The 21,197-nt window shown below is 39.9% G+C and overlaps 1 protein-coding gene across 2 annotated transcripts in view; it reads right to left on the bottom strand.

Annotated features, from left to right (window-relative positions):
• The window catches only part of mindy3 (MINDY lysine 48 deubiquitinase 3), a 135,371-nt gene that overhangs the window by 40,835 nt on the left and 73,339 nt on the right, over nt 1–21,197 (bottom strand). For both annotated transcript variants that reach the window (XM_072575820.1, XM_072575822.1), the window contains exon 11: nt 20,300–20,372. In XM_072575820.1, coding sequence (XP_072431921.1) covers nt 20,300–20,372 — 73 coding nt within the window. The remainder of the gene's footprint in view (nt 1–20,299; nt 20,373–21,197) is intronic.

Below are 21,197 nucleotides of genomic sequence, written 5' to 3'. Positions count from 1 at the left end.
TGAGTTGGAAGCTTGGAACTAGGGTGAGGTGGGGGAAGGGGAAATGAGGAAACTGTTGAAGTCCACATTGATGCCCTGGGGTTGAAGTGTTCCGAGGCGGAAGATGAGGCGTTCTTCCTCCAGGCGTCTGGTGGTGAGGGAGCGGCGGTGAAGAAGGCTTAGGACCTCCATGTCCTCGGCAGAGTGGGAGGGGGAGTTGAAATGTTGGGCCACGGGGCAGTTTGGTTGATTGGTGCGGGTGTCCCAGAGATGTTCCCTAAAGCGCTCTGCTAGGAGGTGCCCAGTCTCCCCAACGTAGAGGAGACCGCATCGGGAACAACGGATACAATAAATGATATTAGTGGATGTGCAAGTAAAACTTTGATGGATGTGGAAGGCTCCTTTAGGGCATTGGATAGAGGTGAGGGAGGAGGTGTGGGCGCAGGTTTTACAGTTCCTGCAGTGACAGGGGAAAGTGCCAGGATGGGAGGGTGGGTTGTAGGGGGGCGTGGACCTGACCAGGTAATCACAAAGGGAACGGTCTTTGCGGAAGGCGGAAAGGGGTGTGGAGGGAAATATATCCCTGGTGGTGGGATCTTTTTGGAGGTGGCGGAAATGTTGGTGGATGATTTGGTTTATGCGAAGGTTGGTAGGGTGGAACGTGAGCACCAGGGGGGTTCTGTCCTTGTTACGGTTGGAGGGGTGGGGTCTGAGGGCGGAGATGCGGGATGTGGACGAGATGCGTTGGAGGGCATCTTTAACCATGTGGGAAGGAAAATTGTGGCCTCTAAAGGAGGCCATCTGGTGTGTTCTGTGGTGGAACTGGTCCTCCTGGGAGCAGATACAGCACAGGCGGAGGAATTGGGAATACGGGATGGCATTTTTGCAAGAGGTAGGGTGGGAAGAGGTGTAATCCAGGTAGCTGTGGGAGTCGGTGGGTTTGTAAAAAATGTCAGTATCAAGTCGGTCGTCACTAATGGAGATGGAGAGGTCCAGGAAGGGGAGCGAGGTGTCAGAGATGGTCCAGGTAAATTTAAGGTCAGAGTGAAATGTGTTGGTGAAGATGATGAATTGCTCAACCTCCTCGCGGGAGCATGAGGTGGCGCCAATGCAGTCATCAATGTAGCGGAGGAAGAGGTGGGGAGTGGTGCCGGTGTAATTACGGAAGATCAACTGCTCTACGTAGCCAACAAAGAGACAGGCATAGCTGGGGTCCATACCCTTTGGTCTGGAGGAAGTGGGAGGATTCAAAGGAGAAATTGTTAAGGGTGAGGACCAGTTCGGCCAAACGAATGTGTGTGTGTCGGTGGAAGGTACTGTTGGGGACATCTAGAGAGGAAAAAACGGAGGGCTTGGAGGCCCTGGTCATGGCGGTTGGAGGTGTAGAGGGATTGGATATTCATGGTGAAGATGAGGCATTGGGGGCCGGGGAAACGGAAGTCTTGGAGGAGGTGGAGGGCGTGGGTGGTGTCTCGAACGTATGTGGGGGGTTCCTGGACTTGGGCGGGATAGGACAGTGTCGAGGTAGGTAGAGATGAGTTCAGTGGGGCAGGAGCATGCTGAGATAATGGGTTGGTCAGGGTAGTCAGGCTTGTGGATCTTGGGAAGGAGGTAGAACCGGGCAGTGCGGGGTTCCTGGACTATGAGGTTGGAAGCTGTGGGTGGGAGATCTCCTGAGGTGATGAGGTTCTGTATGTTCTGGGAGATGATGTTTTGGTGATGGGGGGTGGGGTCATGGTTGAGGGGGCAGTAGGAAGAGGTGTAAAAGTCCTAGTGAATCCAACCCCTCCCGATAACTCTCACCATTGAGGTCAGGCAACATGCTTGTAAATTTCTTCTGCACTCTATAAAGTTTAATAACATCGTTCCTATAATAAGGTGACCAAAACTGAACACAATACTCCAAGTATGGCCTTACCAACGTCCTGTATTAACACAACTTTCTAACTTCTAAACTCAATGCCCTAATTGGATGAAGACCAGTGTGCAAAAAGCCACCTTCACTGCCCTGTCAACCTCACCCATCTCCAGCTATTCTACACATACATGTCCAGTTTGGTCCTTGAAGGGCCTTAATCTCTCTAGTTATTCCTTTTCATTTAATATACTTATAAGTACCTTGTTGTATTCACCCCAATCTACTCAGCCAAGGCTCTCTTGTGCCCACTTTTTGCCCTATTCATTTCTTTCTTCAGTAAATTCCTTCAATCCCTTATACCTCCAGGGAATCCCTTGATTCCAGCTGCCTGTATCTGAGCCACGTCTCCTCCTTTGTTTTGGTCAAAGCCTCAATATCTCTTCAGATAAAAGCAAAGATAGCATTACATTGAAATAATAATACCATATTACTTTCAGCTTTCCAACCTGTTAAGGTTAGACTTGAAAGATGTGGTATCACAATAGGCTTGGTTGGTGCATCTCGTTTACAATGTTTTAAATTAATATACTTAAATTTGGTAATCAGTAAAAAATGTAATGGCACGTAAATTCATTTGATGTAGAATTCAGTTATAGGAACTGGAAGATTAATGCATCAGGATAGTGACAGATAGATAGAATTTAAAGTAGGAGAATATGAAGTACAAAATACATTTCCATAGTAATGGCTTACATTTTGATGTCAATGCAAAAGAATGGCCCTTGCCATTCCCCTAACAGCTGCTCAAAGTGATTGTGCAAACTTTTTCAGACTTGTGCTATTTCAGGTGTCAGAGAATTGTCCTGTGCCGGGGATCTCAGTGGGAAAGGAAACAATGAGACTTGTCAACAAGTCAGTGTGTAGAATCCTCATAGTATAAACCAGGAAATATAAATTAATTCTGAATTGTGTATAGTAAGAGGAATAAGTTGGGAAAGACAGATTCAATTAAGGGAGAGGGAGAAAGACAAAGTTAACAAAAAAATGAATGAAAACATTTTCTTTTGAAGGAATAATAGGTCACCACGCTTGTACGATTCAATATTCAGGGCCAGAGAAGTTGTTTAGCAGCAATCATCTTCATGTTATTAATTCCTGAATACAATAATCCCAAATGTTTCAGTCAGTGAAGTATGAAGCTAGTAATAACTATGACAAGTTTACACAGTCCTTGATATTTAAACAAATGCATTCCTGACAGTAACTTTTACAATGCTGTGTTGGCAATTTCACATCTAGAAAACAGAGGTGTGTCCAAGTTATTGATATGATATTCAATGTTGTTAGCCTCAGTTATTCTTTCGAGAGAAACCAGATTGTAATACAAAAGAATAGGGATTTTTTTTATAAAAGGAGTAAAAGAATAGGTGTGCTTTCATAAGTTATTAAACAGCCTTGCAAATTCATAAAGACATTTATAAAGGAAAATAGATAGCTGATTCTCTATGAAGCAACAAATATGAAGCACAGAATATGAAAGGAGGCAGCAATGCTGATCTAGTCAGATTACAGTTGGAGTACCATGCACCATTTTGGGCAATCCAGCACAGTAGCAGACAATAGTTAGGCTGTAGCAGATTCATTAGGATCTCACCAGTGATGCATCGGAGCTTTAAAAGAGATGCAAAACTGAGATTTTATTTCATCGGAGCCAAAGGGGTAAACAGGTGACCTGATAGTTGTTCATGATTGTGGAAGGATATGATACGATAACTAGCAATGTAAAGTTTTCACTGACTGAAGAGACACAATTTAGATAATCAACCAGGGAATGAAGATGCTGTTGGAGATGTTGATTAGAAGATGGAATTTTTGCCACAACGCATTGTTGAAGCCAACAAGAGAATGAGATTAGATTTGAAGAAAACCACGACACATTTGATGGGCAGAACTCTGTGCTACTGCATTCTCCATTTCTCTCCAGTATGAATATTTGGCAAGCAAATGATTTAGATCAGCTGTGATCTGCAACCTTTCCAACACTTGCTGAATAGGACACAAATGAGGGAAGGTCACTTAGATGGGATACAAAAAGGCTGCCAACACTCACAGGACTATGTTTCAGCAGCTTCATGAGAGAACAAACAGAGATAAATGCACTTGGATGAATAAAAGATGAGCAACTCAGAAGGCAGAATGGTATGCTTTGTTTTCAGTAAACTATTTCTTGATAGCAATTGGTGCTCTAATCTTAAAACTACATTAAAAAAATACATTTTCTGTTGTAATAAAAGGACAAGTGCCCTTCCTCACCTTTGCTTTTGTAAATAATTATTTTTGCTCAGAAAATGCTTGTTTTTAGACACAGTTTTAGTTTTTCCTGTCCATACGAAATTCAAATTACACTGGCAGCATGCAACCTCAAGAAAGTCCTGGCATATAGCTCAGGAAAAATTCTGCTGAACTTCTGCATTGCAGAACATTAATTCATATCACTACTGCATAGCTGGAGAATAGCCAACACAGAGTTTGTTGGTTTTGGCAAAGCAAATAACACTATTACTAGTCTCTATGCTATTCAGTCTATAAAGTTAGATGCAGTCAGGTATCATTGAATTCTCTGAAGTTTTATTTTTCTTAAGTCAGTCAGGCTGTAGTGATGTACAAATGTCAGTGTACAGTTTCATCTAGGGTGGTTAAGCTGAAGTTGTGAAGTCAATTTTAATTTAAAAATATTTCTACGATAAAAAATGTTAACACATTTTACCACAAAATAAAAAAAATGAAAGCAGAAATACATTTACATTGCATTTTCAAAAGGTAATTTGTAGAAGTTAGAAGAAAACAAAATGACTGGTGTGCTGTATGCATTTCAAACTGGTTAGGGCTTCCTAATAGGTGAAACAAAGTTACAGGTGAAAAGAAGTCACAGTCATCTAGGTATAAATGATCTGCTGATAAACCCCACACATATTTTGGGAAAACAGTCAAACCTAATGTAATTACAAGCACAAACACAAGCTTGTTTTGGAAATCGTGTCAACAGACAAACAAATATCAGCACAGGTAAAACAGGAATACACGCATGTGCGCCCAGACGTTTCAGGAAAATATGCAACTAAGAATATGAATTCAAATTTATTTTCAACCTTTTTTTCACTAGATTGTTGTGTCAAAAACAGCACAAGCTAGACTTAAATCCCAGATATGGCACTATAAAATGAGAGAGACAATGTTACAACTAGAGCTGAAAATGTGTTGCTGGAAAAGCGCAGCAGGTCAGGCAGCATCCAAGGAACAGGAGAATCGATGTTTCGGGCATAAGCCCTTCTTCAGGAATTCCTGAAGAAGGGCTTATGCCCGAAACGTCAATTCTCCTGCTACTTGGATGCTGCCTGATCTGCTGCGCGTTTCCAGCAACACATTTTCAGCTCTGATCTCCAGCATCTGCAGTCCTCACTTTCTCCTCAATGTTACAACTAGGTTACAATACGTGAATCGGCTCCCTTCTGTTTAACCCTCAGTGGTGGACCACAACAATTTTAAATTATGTTTTAATTAGCTATATGATAATTAAATTTATAGCAGTGTAATTGAAGTAAGAAGTCAAATGCAGGAAAGAACAAATGTTATTGCCAAATACTTTCACTACACAATAAGCATGGAATATTACTCAACATTTAAGACAAACACAGGCATCAGATTTTTTTTTTTAAAAAGCTGAGTGCAATAGGAAGATCAAGAATATGCAGATTAAAATGTTCTTAGAGACAGAGAGTCATAGAGATGTACGCATGGAAACAGACCCTTCAGTCCAACTCGTCTATGCCGACCAGATATCCTAACCTATTCCAGTTGCATTTGCCAGCACCCGACTCATACCCCTTTAAGCCTTTCTTATATACCCATCCAGATGCCTTTTAAATGCTGCAATTTTACCAGCCTCCACCACTTCCTCTGGCCACTCATTCCATACACGTACCACCTTCTGTGTGAAGTCTAAGTCCTGCTATGATTTGGTTTTCCAAAATGCAGCACCTTGCATTTATCTAAATTAAACTCCATTTGCCACACCTCAACGTACTGGCCTACCCGGTCAAGACCCCACTCTACTCTGAGGAAACCTTCTTCACTGTCCACTATACCTCCAATTTTGGTGTCATCTGCAAACTTACTAACTATAACTTCGATGTTCATATCCAAATCATTTATATAAATAACAAAAAGTAGTGAACCCAGCACTAATCGTTGTGGCACTCCACTGGTCACAGGCCTCCAGTCTAAAAAACAACCCTCCACCACCACCCTCTGTCTTCTACCTTCGAGCCAGTTCTGTATCCACATGGTGAATTCTCCCTGTATTCCATGAGATATAACCTTGCTAACCAGTCTCCCGTGGGGAACCTTGTTGAACGCCTTACTGCAGTCCATGTAGATCACCTTCACCGCTCTGCCCTCATTAATCCTCATTGTTACATCTTCAAAAAACTCAATCAAGTTTGTGAGGCACAATTTCCCATGCACAAAGCCATGTTGACTATCCATAATCAGTCCTTACCTTTCCAAATACACGTACATCCTGTCCCTCAGGATTCCCTCCAACAACTTGCCCACTACTGATGTCAGGCTCACTGGTCTATAGTTCCCTGGCTTGTCCTTATCACCCTTCTTAAACAGTGGCACCACGTTAGCCAACCTCCAGTCTTCCGGCACGTCACCTGTGACTATCGATGATACAAATATCTCAGCAAGGGGCCCAGCAATCACTTCTCTAGCTTCCCACAGAGTTCTAGGGTACACCTGATCAGGTCTTGGGGACTTATCCACTTTTAAGCATTTCAAGACATCCAGCACTTCCTCCACTGCAATATGGACATTTTCCAAGATGTCACAATCTATATCTTCCATGTCCTTCTCCACAGTAAACACTGATGCAAAGTACTCGCTTAGTATCTCCTGATCTCTACATAGGCTGCCTTGCTGAACTTTGAGAGGCCCTATTCTCCCCCTCGTTACCCTTTTGTCCTTAATATATTTGTAAAAACTCTTTGGAATCTTCTTAACCCTATTTGTCAAAGTTATCTCACGTCCCCTTTTTGCCCTCCCGATTTCCCTCAGTAGACTCCTACTGCCTTTATACTCTAAGGATTCTCTCGATCTCTGCTGTCTTTACCTGACAAATTTCCTTCTTTTTGTTAACCAAAACTACAATTTCTCTTGTCACCCAGCATTCCCTATACCTACCAGCCTTTCCTTCCACCCAAATGGAAATATACTGCCTCCAGACCCTTGTGATCTCATTTCTGAAGGCTTCCCATTTTCCAGCCATCCCTTTACCTGTGAACATCTGTCCCAATCAGCTTTTGAAAGTTCTTGCCTAATACCGTCAAAATTAGCCTTCCTCCAATTTAGAACTTCAACTTTTAGATCTGGTCTCTCCTTTTGCATAATTATTTTAGAACTAATAGAATTATGGTTGCTGGCCCCAACCTGCTCCCCCACTGACACCTCAGTCACCTGCCCTGCCTTATTTCCCCCAAGAGTAGGTCAAGTTTTCCACCTTCTCTAGTAGGTACATCCACATACTGAATCAAAATGTTTCTTGTACACACTTAAAATTCCTCTCCATCTAAATCCTTAACATTATGGCAGTCCCAGTCTATGTTTGGAAAGTTAAAATCCCCTACCATAACCCCCTATTACAGATAATTGAAATCCCCTTACAAATTTGTTTCTCAATTTTCCGCTGACTATGAGGGGGACTATAATATAATCCCAATAAGGTAACCATCCCTTTCTTATTTCTCAGTTCAACCCAAAAAACATCCCTGAATATATTCCCAGGAGTATCCTCCCTCAGTACAGCTGTAATGCTATCCTTTATCAAAAATGCCACCCCCCATTCCTCTCTTGCCTCTCTTTCTGTCCTTCCTGTAGCATTTGTATCCTGGAACATTAAGCTGTCAGCCCTGTCCATGTTTCTGTAGTTGCTATGATATCCCAGTCCCATGCTCCTAACCATGCCCTGAGTTCATCTGCCTTCCCTGTTAGGCCTCTTGCATTTAAGTTAATGCAGTTCATCAGTCCTACCCTGTTCTCTTTGTCCCGTTTGACTCGCTCCTTTTCCCAATTGTACCAGTCTCAGATTGAGCTCTTTCCTTACTATCTCCCTGGTTCCCACACCTCCATTTTGCTAGTTTAAATCCTGCAGAGCAGCTCTAGCAAATCTCCCTGCCGAATATCAGTGCCCTTCCAATTCAGGTGCAATCCATCCTCCTTGTACAGGTCGCTTCTCTTTGTGTTGGTATAGTTGATCCAGGGATCATGGCTGCTTAGCAGATATCTTATAGCCTTAACAGTAGTAAAATCTGTAGTCTTTGAATTCTCAGTCAATAGATAACTGTCTGATTTGTCTTATCATCAGTGTCAGCTTTTGTGTTTTCAGAAGGAAATAAGAAATGAGACAGAATCCAGAAACCTATTTTTCTTTCCTTTGGTCTGCTGTTTGGCCGTTTTACCAACCATCTAATAAAATGTAGCTTTTTTGTGTATAATAGATTTGACATCATTGTCTTCTCAAGATGGAGAGTTGCAGGTCAACCTTTCTTTTCCAATATGTGCAATATTTTTCATTAAAGTACAAATTATAACAGGAGTTGAGAGTTTCTTTACACACGATTGAGGTTTGTTTTGAAGCTTTTAGGTAAAATGACAATTTCAATTTAAATGTGTTTATTCCACATGGTTTCCTGACCTGACCAAAACCAGAGAGCAGGTTAACATTACAGCCATTTTAGGTATATGTCTTTTTCTTTTAAAAACATTTTAGCCCATGAAGGCCTTGTGTATAGAAATTAAATTTTGGAATTTGAAAATGGATAGTTTGTTTTGTACCACTATTATGGCAACAGATAAGTGTGATAAAAGTGGCTCTGGCTACCTGTATCCTATTGACTGGTCGAGGTGGAGGCCTAAAGATGTAATTGATTGAAGAATCAAATCCAATGTTCTTATAAATTTTAGGATTGCTTTGTGCTAAAATTGAAGAACTTTGGCGAGTGAAGTTACTTTGAGCATCCGGTATCAGCATTAAAGGTATTCTCATCAGACACCGCATTACCAGGTGCAGAGTAAATTGCTCTTTTTACTATCCAACAGAGTTGAAAGCCTTCATATGCAATGTTCTATATCAGCTGAGTTCATCTAAGTGGGACCGTTTTTGCTGTAGTCCATCCTCAGGAAGAACTGGATAGAGACAGAGGGTCTTTCCAATTAGCAGGCAGAAGACATTCAATTAAAAATACCTGTTCTAAATACTTTGTTTAATCAAAGCTTCTATTCCAAGATAATTCAGTCAAAAATCGACTCATGTCTAGAGCATCTTGTATGAAAAGCTGCATGAATGCAAATGTATAATTGTAATCTTTCCAAAACCCAAGCCATTAAGGTACATCAATTGTGGAATATACAGACTTCAATAATTAAAAGCTCAGCTCACTTTTTACATTGCCTCAAATGCAAAACATCATGTATTTATTTGCATTAATAAGATGGCTGTAACATGGAAGATGCCACATAGTATAATTTACGAGCATTTCTTATACTTCGCTTTGGCAGAAGAAGATCCAAATTTCAATGAATTGAAATCAGCATTGCACTGTGGATTCTATTAATATGAATCTGTTTCAGCAAAAAAGTTTCATATCAAACATTAAAATTGTTCTAAAAGCAGAAATATAAACTCCATGTGGAGTGATTCTACTTCTTTTTTATTTAAAAGGAGTATTGTCTGCACTTATCTCTCAAAAGGTGTGGCGCTGGAAAAACACAGGTCAGGAAAGATCCAAGGTGCAGGAAATTCGGCAGTTCAGGAATAAGCCCTTCAGCGGGGGGAGCGAGAGCGAGAGAACGTGTGAGAGAGTGTGAGTGAGTGAGTGTGTGAGTGAGTGAGTGCGTGCGGGGGAAGCGAGAGTGAGGTGAGTGAGGTGAGTGAAGTGAGTGAGGTGAGTGAGGTGAGTGAGGTGAGTGAGGTGAGTGAGGTGAGTGAGGTGAGTGAGGTGAGTGAGGTGAGTGAGGTGAGTGAGGTGAGTGAAGTGAGTGAAGTGAGTGAAGTGAGTGAAGTGAGTGAAGTGAGTGAAGTGAGTGAAGTGAGTGAGCGTGCGGGGGAGGGTGGGGGGTAAATTGGGAAGGCGATAAGTAGATGTGGGGGTGGGGTAATGGTGATAGATTGGAGAGGAGTGTGGAGTGGATAGGTAGGAAGGAAGGAGGGCAAGCAGGACACTTCAAGAGGGTGGTGCCAAGGAAGGCTGGTTCTGGGATGAAGTTTGGTGGGGAGAAGGGAAGATGAGGAAACTGGTGAAATCAACATTGATGCCATGTGGTTAGAGGGTCCCAGGGTGGAAAATGAGGTGTTCTTCCTCCAGTTGTCAGGTGGCCTGGATTGGGGTGTGGAGGCTGTCCAGGACCTGCACATCCTTGGCGGAGTGGGAAGGGGATTGAAGTGGTTAACCACAGGGCAGTGGGGTTATTTGTTAAGTGTGTCCCAGAGATGTTCCCTGAAATGTTCTGCAAGTTGGTGCCCTGTCTCCCCAATGTATAGGAGACCACATCAAGAGCAACGGACACAGTCGATGAGGTGTCTGGATGTGCAGGAAAATCTCTTTGGGATGTGAAAAGATCCTTTGGGGCCTTGGACAGAGGTGGGGTGGGCACAGATTTTTCATCTCTTGAGGCAGCATGGGAAGGTGCCAGGAGTGGAGGAAGGTGTGGACCTAGCAAGGGACTGGACCTCTCCATCTCTGGCGACTGACATTACGGACATCTATATCACACCTACTTACTCCCACAGCTACCTTGACCACACCACCGCCCACCCCCTTTGTAAATATGTGATCCCTTACTCCCAATTCCTCCGCCTCTGCCATATTTACTCGCAGAAGGAGCAATTCCACTCCAGGACATCCCAGATGGTCTCCTATGTCAAGGTATGCAATCTCCAGTCACATGTGATCAACAATGTCCTCCAGCACATCTGCTTCACTTCCCACATCTCTTCCCCACCAACCCCCCACCCACCCCACCTCCTCCACCCTCTAAAACTCTTCACTTCTGGTACCTTCTCTTGCACTGCAAGAGATGTAAATCCTCCCCCCTCACCACCATCCAAGGCTCCAAAGGAGCAGGTTTACTTAACTAAAGCAATGGAGATATGATGGCAGCAACTTTTGCAAAGAAGTGTTGCCCATAGTAGTTTTATTGTTCTGAGTAGAAGAGCTAAAACTGTTTAAAAGCATTCAGTAAATTCTGAAAGTGTGTAAAACCCAGTTACTTCACTACATCAAAAACTAATTGTAAGGAGGAATAATTAATTTAAAAGTCAGTTTGAGGACAGGCCAGAGCAGGCTATGCTGTTATGAAAGTGGATGGAGGTTGGATAAACTGAAACCAGAAAACATTCTTAAGTATTTGCAGAGTGTGATAATTGAAGATTTTTTGGTTTGCAATTCAGAGGGAAAATAGCCAAATGAAATAATAGATCGGGAATCCTTTATTCAAAAATTTCAGGATCAAATGGTCTTTGGACAAAGGATATTTTTGGGTCCATTATATACCGTTTGAGTCCTTTGGAAAAACTTGCTTAACCTGAAGGGACCTAAAATTAATTTTTTTTCCCGCCCTAGGGGCCAAATGACCTGAATTGTAGACATGCTGAGTTCGGCACTTTGAAAAAGTCTTCACCTTTAAGTCCATTTAGGCCAGCGAAGTTCTCTCCACGCCCCTACCCTCCTCTACCTTCGCCCGCCCCATTTGCAACAACCTTCAGACAGAAGTGCACTTGTGAAAGCCCAGAACCAGGAGAATGTGTTGTAAAATTAGGATTTGTCCTTTGAGAACAGAGATCAGAGAAATCTCACTTTCTTTCAGAGCATTGCTAGGCCTTGGAATTACCTGCCTCAGAAAATGGAGGAGGCAAAGTCATTGAATATTTTTAAAGTGAAAGCAGTTAGATTTTTTGTTTGGCAAGGGAATCAAAGGTCATCAGAGATAGAGGGCTGAATGACCTACTGCTGCTGCTAATTTGTGTGCATTTATGACCCATCTCTGCCTCCTCTGGAGGTCCTCAGCATCACAGATATCACTATGTCTTATCAAGATTTATAACACATAAGATATATATACTTGTATGATCTAACATTGAAGGCAGAACCTCCAGTTATTCAAAATATACTCAACAACTGCTCCTAAACCCTTCTCTATATTTCTGTTCAACTGTAGAACTCTTCTCAAAATCTCTTGCCTTTTGGATCACCTTCCCCGAAGTCTTGTCCTACCTTTGCTCCCTCTCCTAATTCCAAGCAATAGAATGGAGCATTTTGCTCCCCAAATAGCAGAAGTTTGAAGAAATTAAAACATTTAAATTCATCACCAAAGTAATTGTAGTGTATGAAGTTGAAAACTGCAGTCAAATTCAGACTGAAAAGTAAGTTGTGCAGAAAAGGCAACTTCAGCTCTGAAATATCCTGCAACATTTTAAAAAAAATACTTCTGTCTTAATTTATAATTAAAACAAGTGAACTAAATGCACTACCTAAAATAGGTATTGGACAACAACCTGTAACAATCTAGAGGATTAGGTTAAGAAAAAACACTACTAGAAGCCCAATCCAAAAACCAGAATATATTTATTTTGGGGCTGAATAATGAATGATCTTGTGATTAAAATCCTTTACATTATTTGCTTATGTAGTGATCCATCCAGATTAGATATTTGTTGTACATTCCACAGCAGTTACCACCAGATTGCACCAGTTTTAAGTACCTGAATGCTTTTTCAGCATGTGAACTTCATTTCCTGCCAATCCTTGCAAAAGTCAAGGTTTTTTCTTATGCCCTCTCAATTCTGTCATTGTTTAACATTATATACTTTGATTATGGGTCTTATTAAAATAATTTATTATACTGTTTTTTGGGATATTTTGAAGCATATATTAAACACTGATAGAGATTTAGAATTAACAAAAAGAGATTTTATGCATCCTAGTATTTATGCTCCAAGGTAATCTGACTCAAAATACTAACTCTTTTTCTCCACAAATGCTTCAAATGTTGAGTTTTTTTCCAAACTTTGCTGTAATTTTATCATAAGCTTTATTTTATCTATGCATTTAGGCTTGAATGGCAACTGGTTGAGTACAGGTGAATTATTAATGGGAGTTATTTTCAATTAATTTTCCAAGGTCACCTTGGCCTAGGTCTTTTTGCCTCCAAGTAGTCGAGACTCAAGGTATATCCTGACAATCGTGCAAGGACCCTGTCAGAAGTTCTGATACACTGACTAGGTGGTAATTGCTCAGGTGGTTTAACCTTCCAATGAGCAATTACCCAGAGTTCACAAAGCTCTGAAAATATCCCCATCTCGAGTAAGAGTAAGAGACCTTTGAGGGTTTCTACTCACTTAGCTGAATAGTAACCCAAGAAAAATTGTAGTGATTAAAACCTGGAGAGGAATACAACTGACTTTCCAATCATATTGCCACATCCTTATGCATCCATCCTAACCTCTCATACACATGCCTTCTTTCCACAGCTTATCAAAGTGTTTTTGGATATTTAAGCCCTGGAATGTAACTGATTGCTACAAAAGGGTGATGTATTTTGGCCTCTACAACTGCACTATAAACATCCCGCATCAGGATGCTCCGTATTCCATAAGATATTTGAACTGCAAGTTCAGTCGAGAAACATGGAGCTCTGAGACAGGTCAGTGAAAAGGAGTGGTAATCTAAATGGGACTGCTATTCCTCAGAAAATTTGGCCCTTCATCTGCATATCTTCAGTTGCAAAATTGTGTATGGAGAACAAACAGGGGATGGAAACAGGAAAGTGAAAGGGTCGGTAATCTGAAATAGGATGATTAAAGGCTTTTAGAAAGATGAAATGAAACTATAGCCTATAAACACAGCTCTTTGTCAGGGTAGAGGACTGGGCAGTATCAGGCAAAAAGTAAAAAAGGTACTCTAAGACACAGGCACAAATCTAGAGTCAAAAGATCAGTGTTATGTTATGATAGCGGAGGTGCTGTGAGGGGTGCTTGTAAGGAAAGTTGTCTGTGTCATCTTCTGCTCCATTACCATGAATGATAACAGATTCATCCCACTGTATGCTGCAAAGTGTGAAGTCACAGCCAAGCAGCTTTATTCTGAATGGTAGCTGCAGCTCTAAACTGACCGTGAGAATATGGAATGGAAAGAAAAAGTCTTGTAAACATTGCTAACGGTTGCAGGGAGACTTCAGTCCATTGGTTGACTGCTCAGTCTGGAATATTGTGCCTTGGGAACTTAAGCAGGGTGACAACAGAAAGAGAAACAATGACTGCAATAAAAGAACTAACAGTAAAATGGAGAAACTGTAGACTGGGTAATGAAGGCCAAGAGACAAATAGACTGCAGTTCAAAGAAAAGTTACAATGATAAAAAATGGCAAAAGTGGAAGCCTAAAGACTTGTTATTTGAATGCATGGATTATTTGGAATAAGATAGATGAATTGATGGTGCAAATTGAGGTAAATGGATAGATTGTGTAGCCATTGAGAGACAAGATTACAGGGGGATCAGATCTGGGAATGCAACATTCAGAAAGACAGGAGGGAAAGTAGAGGTGGTACTCTTAAGAAATGAGATGAGGAAGTCATGAGAGATGATCTATACTCGGGTGTTGTAGAGTCCAACTGAATGGAGGTAAAGAACAGCAAGGGAGAAATGTGTAGAATGTAGACCCCAAACAGTAGCCACACCGCAAGAAAGGATATATATATCAAGAAATAAAAAGAGCAATAATTATGGGCATAAATATTAACCTTCATATTGATTGAGTCAATCAAGTTGGAAAGAGTAGCTTTGCCAAAAAATTCACGGAATGTATTTGGGGTTTTTTCCTTGAGCAATATATCATGGAGCCATCCGGGGGCAGGCTCCCGTGGATTGATTTAATAAATGACCTCTAAATAAAAGCTCCCCTCGGAAGATTCCCGATGATAGAATTTACTATTCAGTTTGAGAATGAGAAACTTGAGCTGAAAATAACTATTTAACTTTAAAGGAATTACAAGGAAATTTGGATAAAGTTAACTGAAGTGCACAGGGCAGATTAGCAGACAGACAGTAAGGAAACAATAGCAGACATTTAAATAATTAATGACTCTCAACAAAAATACATCCCTGTAAGGTTGAAACATTCTAAGAGAGGGATAAACTAACCATGACTAGTCAAGGAAGTTAAGAACAATGTAAGTAGAAAGAAAAAAGCATCAAGGAGGCTAAAGTCAATGATAACCCTAAAGACAGGGATAAATTCAGAAACTAACAAATAAGCATTAAAAAGATAGTAAAGGGAGAGAAAAGAAACTTCAAGGACAACTGAGTGAGGAATACTGATAAAAAGAGCTTCTTTAAACAGGAAAAAAAAGTAAGAGAGGTCAAAATGAACAAAGGCATGTTAGTAAATGAATCTGAGGAGATACTTATGGGGAAGAAAATAACAGAAGGAGATAAACACATTACTTTTTAACAGAGAAAATACTTCAAACATTCCATTAATACAGAACACAGAAAGCTAGCACACTGGTACAGGTGGTAATCAGGAAAGCTATTGAAATGTTAGCCCTTCTCTTAAGGGGTTGGAATCTCAGAGTCGGAAACTCTTACTACAACTGGACAAAGTGCTCATGAGACCATATCTGGAGTAATGTGAGCAATTTTGATCCTTTTATTTAAGGAAAAATATCATTTCACTTCAGGCAGTTCAAGGAAGGTTCACTAGGATGACTCCTAGTATAGAGGGATCATCTTACGAGCACAGGTTAAACAGGTTGGGACTCTATTCACAGGAGGTTAGAAGAATGAGAGGTGATCTCACTGAAACAACAGGATTCTTAAAAGACTTGTTAAAAGCTGAGAGGATGTTCCCTTCATTAGGAGAGTCGAGGACAAGAGGGCATAGTCTCAGAATAAAGGGGCACCAATTTAAGACTGAGATGAGAAAGAATTTCTTGAGGGTTGAGTGTCTTTGGAACTCCTTAACTCAGAACTGTGGGGGCAGAGTCCTTCTGTATATTTAAGATTGAGGCAGATAGATTCTTGATCAGAAGGGGAATCTAGGACTATGGGAAAAACATAGGAAAGTGGATGAGAGGAATGTCGAATCAGCTATGACCCTATTGAATGGCAGAGCTGGCTCGAGAGGTCCAATATCTTACTCCTGTTCCTATTTCTTATGGTCTGTGCATTCTCCTATGTCCTGCTCAAGTTCTTTCACTAAAGCATCATTTGTTGGCATTTCATTCTGAAACAAAAACTCCTGCCTGAACAACATCATGGATATTAGGGAGTCAGGAGATGAGTTACTTTTCACAGAATGACAACTACTTGGGAGATGACTAGCTCATACCAAAAAAGGCCAATATAGTTTGATGCATTTGTAGCTGTGTGAAATTGAATTAGACCATCCTTCAAAAGAAAACTTTCCATAGCTTCCGCAGCTTGGATGTTTGCTGTTTCTTCTCTAAAGCATCATTGCTGGCATTTCATTCTGAAAAAAAAAGCCGTCACTTGAGTGATTTACAGCTCCTTGTTGGGTGCACTGTGCATCGCCACCTGTTTTTGCAAGCCTACCATTTGTTCCAGCTTTTAGCTTGTGCCTGCCAAGTTTTACATGAGAAATTGCTCCAGATCTTCCTGTAAACCAGCAATGTTTGTGCTAGATTGATTATACAAAGCTATAGTTCACCGTTCATCCCTTCTCTCTTTCAGCTCATCATTCACCTTTGAGAACTAAACAGAGATTTCCTTAAAAACTTAAAGATTTCCCTAAAGGAGATATTCTCAAATTTATTCTGAGCTAGCTGTTCCATCGTTTTTCTCAAACTTTCACTTTTCTCTCCACAGCAGAGAATGTAAATGTTAACTTCACTAGTTCAGGAGAAAAAGTGAATTATTCCATTCTTCTTACCTGTTCAATACTGCAAATGTTTCTTGAATAGTCTGCTGTAGTTGTGTCTCATGTTTGACTAATCTCATAGATTACAGCTCGTGAGAGATCAACAGAATGTTGTCGACCTGCATTTGCTGGCCCAGTAGGGTCTATGAACGAGACAACTGCATCATTCAGAATACTGACTGTACTTAATGATCCTGAACAGGTTGCATGTTACAAGATTTACATTTGTAGGCATTGTCATGGCTTTCCACATCAGTGGGTGCATTTTCTTTTAAGAAGTTGGCAGTGGTAATACGAAAATATATTGGCACTTGCCACTGTGCCAATCTTAGCTAATAATAAATTAACTGAACAATTTCTACAAACATTTCAAATGAAACAATGACTATTGGGTACACAACGGCAAACACATTTCACTCTGACGTTTTCCATGAGACATCGCCAGACTCTGATTTTTCAATCACTTTATGCATCTGACAGGAAACCAGGTGGTCTTAATTGTAGCTTGTACTCTTGTATTTTACTCTTTCTATGTGTATGTTTGGGTCGATGCACAGTTTTTGTACTTGCAAAAGCCTTTGCCTCTGCCAAAGACCTTTACTGCCACATGCTTTGCAAAATTGATTAAAAGCTGGGCTTCCTTGGTACATACAGAAGGCCAGACTTCCCACCTCTTTCTTTATCAGACTGTTTGATGATATATCAATGCTTAAGCTTGTACAAGCTTTGTATTCTGCAAGTAACGCTTCACTCTTATCTCCACCATTCAAGCAGCTTTCCAATAATGTAAGTCTTTGGTTTGTTTCCAGAAAGATCCAAGATAGCTTCCAGGAGATGGATGCAGTCACCAACTTGATGATTCTGTATGCCAGCTCATTTGGAAGATCACAACGAGCCCTTTTTTCTGCATCTGTTCAAGAAATAACCTATGGTTATTTCTGCTAATTGTCATGAATTTCAATTGATGATTAGTGATGATTAATCTGATTAAATTGTCTTCTAACTTGATACTTTGCTTTTGGGAACCTTTGGCTCCTTGGCTGTTAATCCTAATGTGTCAAGTCTGTATAGGCATTTGCTCCAAACTGACAAATTTTAAAGGCTTACTTTTCTTCATCAAATACACCAAAATCTAGAAATCAATGCTGTTTAAATATTTTGAATTTTGTTTGAGGTTGCTGTGTCCCAATTTATACTAGAGAAATGTTTGAACATCTGGGCAATATGTCCTTGACTTTCCCTTGCTTACTATTGATCTGGCACAAACCCTGATCATTTGCCTTTCTCTGGTGTGTTAAACTGCCTTCTTGCTGGGACTTGTCCAATTACCAGCAAGCTGTGCTGTCAACACTCTTCAAGACAGTAATCAATAAAGACAGAAGTTTACCTCATGCACTTCTGTAAAATCCAAGTGTGTTGACCATGTCTTTACCTGTTGCATAAAGTGTTCAAGTACATCATCACAAAATTTACACCACAGTTCACCATGTCAGGTTAATGATAATGTTCTAATAATCAACTGCACACCAGGAATAGATTAACTTCGTGAGTTCATTTAAAATACAAAGAATATATTGTATATTGAGAGGCAAATATTACAGCAAACCTGAGTTCTGAGGAAGGGTCACTAGGCCCGAAATGTTAACCGGTTTCTCTCCACAGATGCTGCCAGAACTGCTAAACTGTTCCAACAATTTCTGTCTTTATTACAGCAAACCAATTGATTTGAGAGAGAGGGGGGAGCTTGCAGTCCAAGACAAGACAAACTGCCAGGCAGAGTTGCAATGCTATACACACACACACACTAGTCTTTAAATGTGAACTCTCTTGAAAGGCCAGGTGTACATAAAACAAGAGATGCAAAGTAGAAGTAGTCAAGAGTCTCAGACCATAGGTCTGGAACAGCTGCAGGCCTGAATATTCCAAAAACAAACTGAGAACTTATGTCCAGGAAGTCAGAGGCGAAGTGCAAGGAGCATACACTGGCTTAAAGATAAGTGGGCAATAACAAAGTACTTAAGAGGTTTGTAAACAAATCTTTGGATTTTGAACAGAATTTGTCCTGAAGCATGGAACCGATGTATAGATGAAGGGTGTTTCAAATACAATAGGCACCTGGTCTGCTTTTTTAAAAAAAACAGGATGCTGGAAATAACCAAAGAAAGAAGAGTGACAATTTGTGATCGTATTCAAATCACAACATAATGCGTAATTTGCATATTGTGTATAAGAAATTCATTTGAAATGGGAGTTATTGCTTAAACCAAATCAGTGTCTACAATCAATGAGGGACATTTAAAATCAGGTACATTATATATCTGCATGGAATCTTCAGGAAGAGAAAGCAAGACTAGTTCCTGCAATTTGATGGACATCCAGGAAAGAACACTTTATTACCTACACAAATACAGTTTGAAAACACTGTCCCATATTCTAGTTCCTTGAAAGAAGATACATTTCCAAACTTACTTCCATTTGTTGTTACTTCTGTTCACATGGTTCAGGCAAACATTTTTGCAAATTGCCATTTCAACACATCCCATGAAATTTTACCATCAATTCTCGTGTTGCAGTTGGACCATCTGACCACACTAGATGACCTTCTGAAAGCATTATCTCAACTCTCAATTTTAAAGATGCAATAGTCCAAAGTAATACAGGGCATTTAGTAACAAAAGCAACTTAAAGAGGGAGTTATCTGTTCATTATCTTGTAATCTCTCAGAAATGCAAAATATTAAGAATCATTCTCAAAATAAGGAGCTAAGAATAATGGTATCATTTAAAACACAAAAATACAAGCTGCAAAATATAGACTGAGCATGATGGAATAAACTCAAAAACATTAATAAAACTTCAAAAAATTAACTTCTTGGATCATTGAATAGATCATGTTACAGAAACTTAGGTAATGGCATTTATAAAAGTAGAACTATACACTTGACAAGGAGGACAGAGGGAAAAGAGCCAGCTCTTACTAAGATATGCCACAGTAAAGTTTAAGTACTCCATCATTCACAAGCTTTTGCTACTTTCTGTGCATTGCTAACTCAAGTACACTTGAGAGCCAGAACATAGTAAATACATTATCACTATAGACTTTTGATTCACCATCATATCATATCTGTCACTACCATATATTGTCAACTTCTCTTAAACTGACAATGCACTTGTTATATTTAACTATACAACTTTCAAAATCAATTTGCAGTTATCATAAATAGGCCAAAGAACTTCAGAAAAGGATTAACAGATTTGTTGTAAAAAAAACCTACAGATCCAGCCACACACTTTTTATTTAGGCTTTAAATTTGTACCTTAATTTTCTCAAATTAAACCTGAAATGACTATTGCTACGTCTGTGCTTACAAACTGTATTAAGTATGATTTTTGAGTGGAAAAATATATCGCACTTTGAATCGTACTTAACAGACATTAACAAGAAATTTTGAAGGTTAAACACTTTTACCTTCAGGATCATATGTTTGGAATACTCTTCTTGCTTGCTCCCAAGGAGATTCTGGAGCAACTAAGGACATTTCCTGGAAAAAAAAAGATCTGCAGTTATTTTTGGTTAACTTTCCTTTTAAACACAGAAAAATATAGGCACGATTATGCACAAGACTTGCATGCAGATGTCTTAGCAGCAAAATTATACATTTGTATAATTGAAATGAAGGCATTTATTCACACTTGCTGAAAGGCAGATTGTAGGACTCACCAGGAGTCTAGCCTTGGACCCCTGAAGTGTAAACAAATACACTTGTATCATGAAAATGTCTTTGCCTACCTAAACTTCAACAGGGCCAAGTTGGTAACTGATGGAAGCACAGAAATATTTCAGAAAGGGAGGACAGCTCAACTCCCTAAAACAATACACAACTTCCATTTCTGCAAACTATATTTCTGAAAATGGTGTACAAGATTAAAACCTGCGGTCAGCAATTAAGTGAAAAATTGCAAAATAAAATCCCTGTCACGTCAGAACAACAAAAGAAAATTTCAACGTCATCCACCAGTTTACTTACTCATATACAACTACAAATTAAGGTTCATTATTATTTTTTAAAGAATATAAATAAAATTAGAACCAAGCCAACATAATGAAATGTTCTGTTTGGTTTCTATTACTGACAACAGCTATAAATCTTTGGAATACTACTTCTGCAGTCTGGTTTAAATCTTCGGGGTAACACTTCCGGTGTTCAGTGCTTTGAGACAACCTGGAATTGGCATTAAATAAATACATTTTATACATGGTATTGCTCCAAACTTCTGTCTTTTTCAAGGAAAGCACGTATGATTTCATTCACTGCCAAACAGACCTATTTGATATTTAATGGAATCATTTTTAATTAAAATGTATG

Source organism: Chiloscyllium punctatum, chromosome 8 (assembly GCF_047496795.1).
Source record: "Chiloscyllium punctatum isolate Juve2018m chromosome 8, sChiPun1.3, whole genome shotgun sequence".
NCBI classification, from domain to species: Eukaryota; Metazoa; Chordata; class Chondrichthyes; order Orectolobiformes; family Hemiscylliidae; genus Chiloscyllium; species Chiloscyllium punctatum.
The sequence above is the reverse complement of the archived record's forward strand: the minus strand, read 5'-3'. Positions and strand labels throughout refer to the sequence as shown.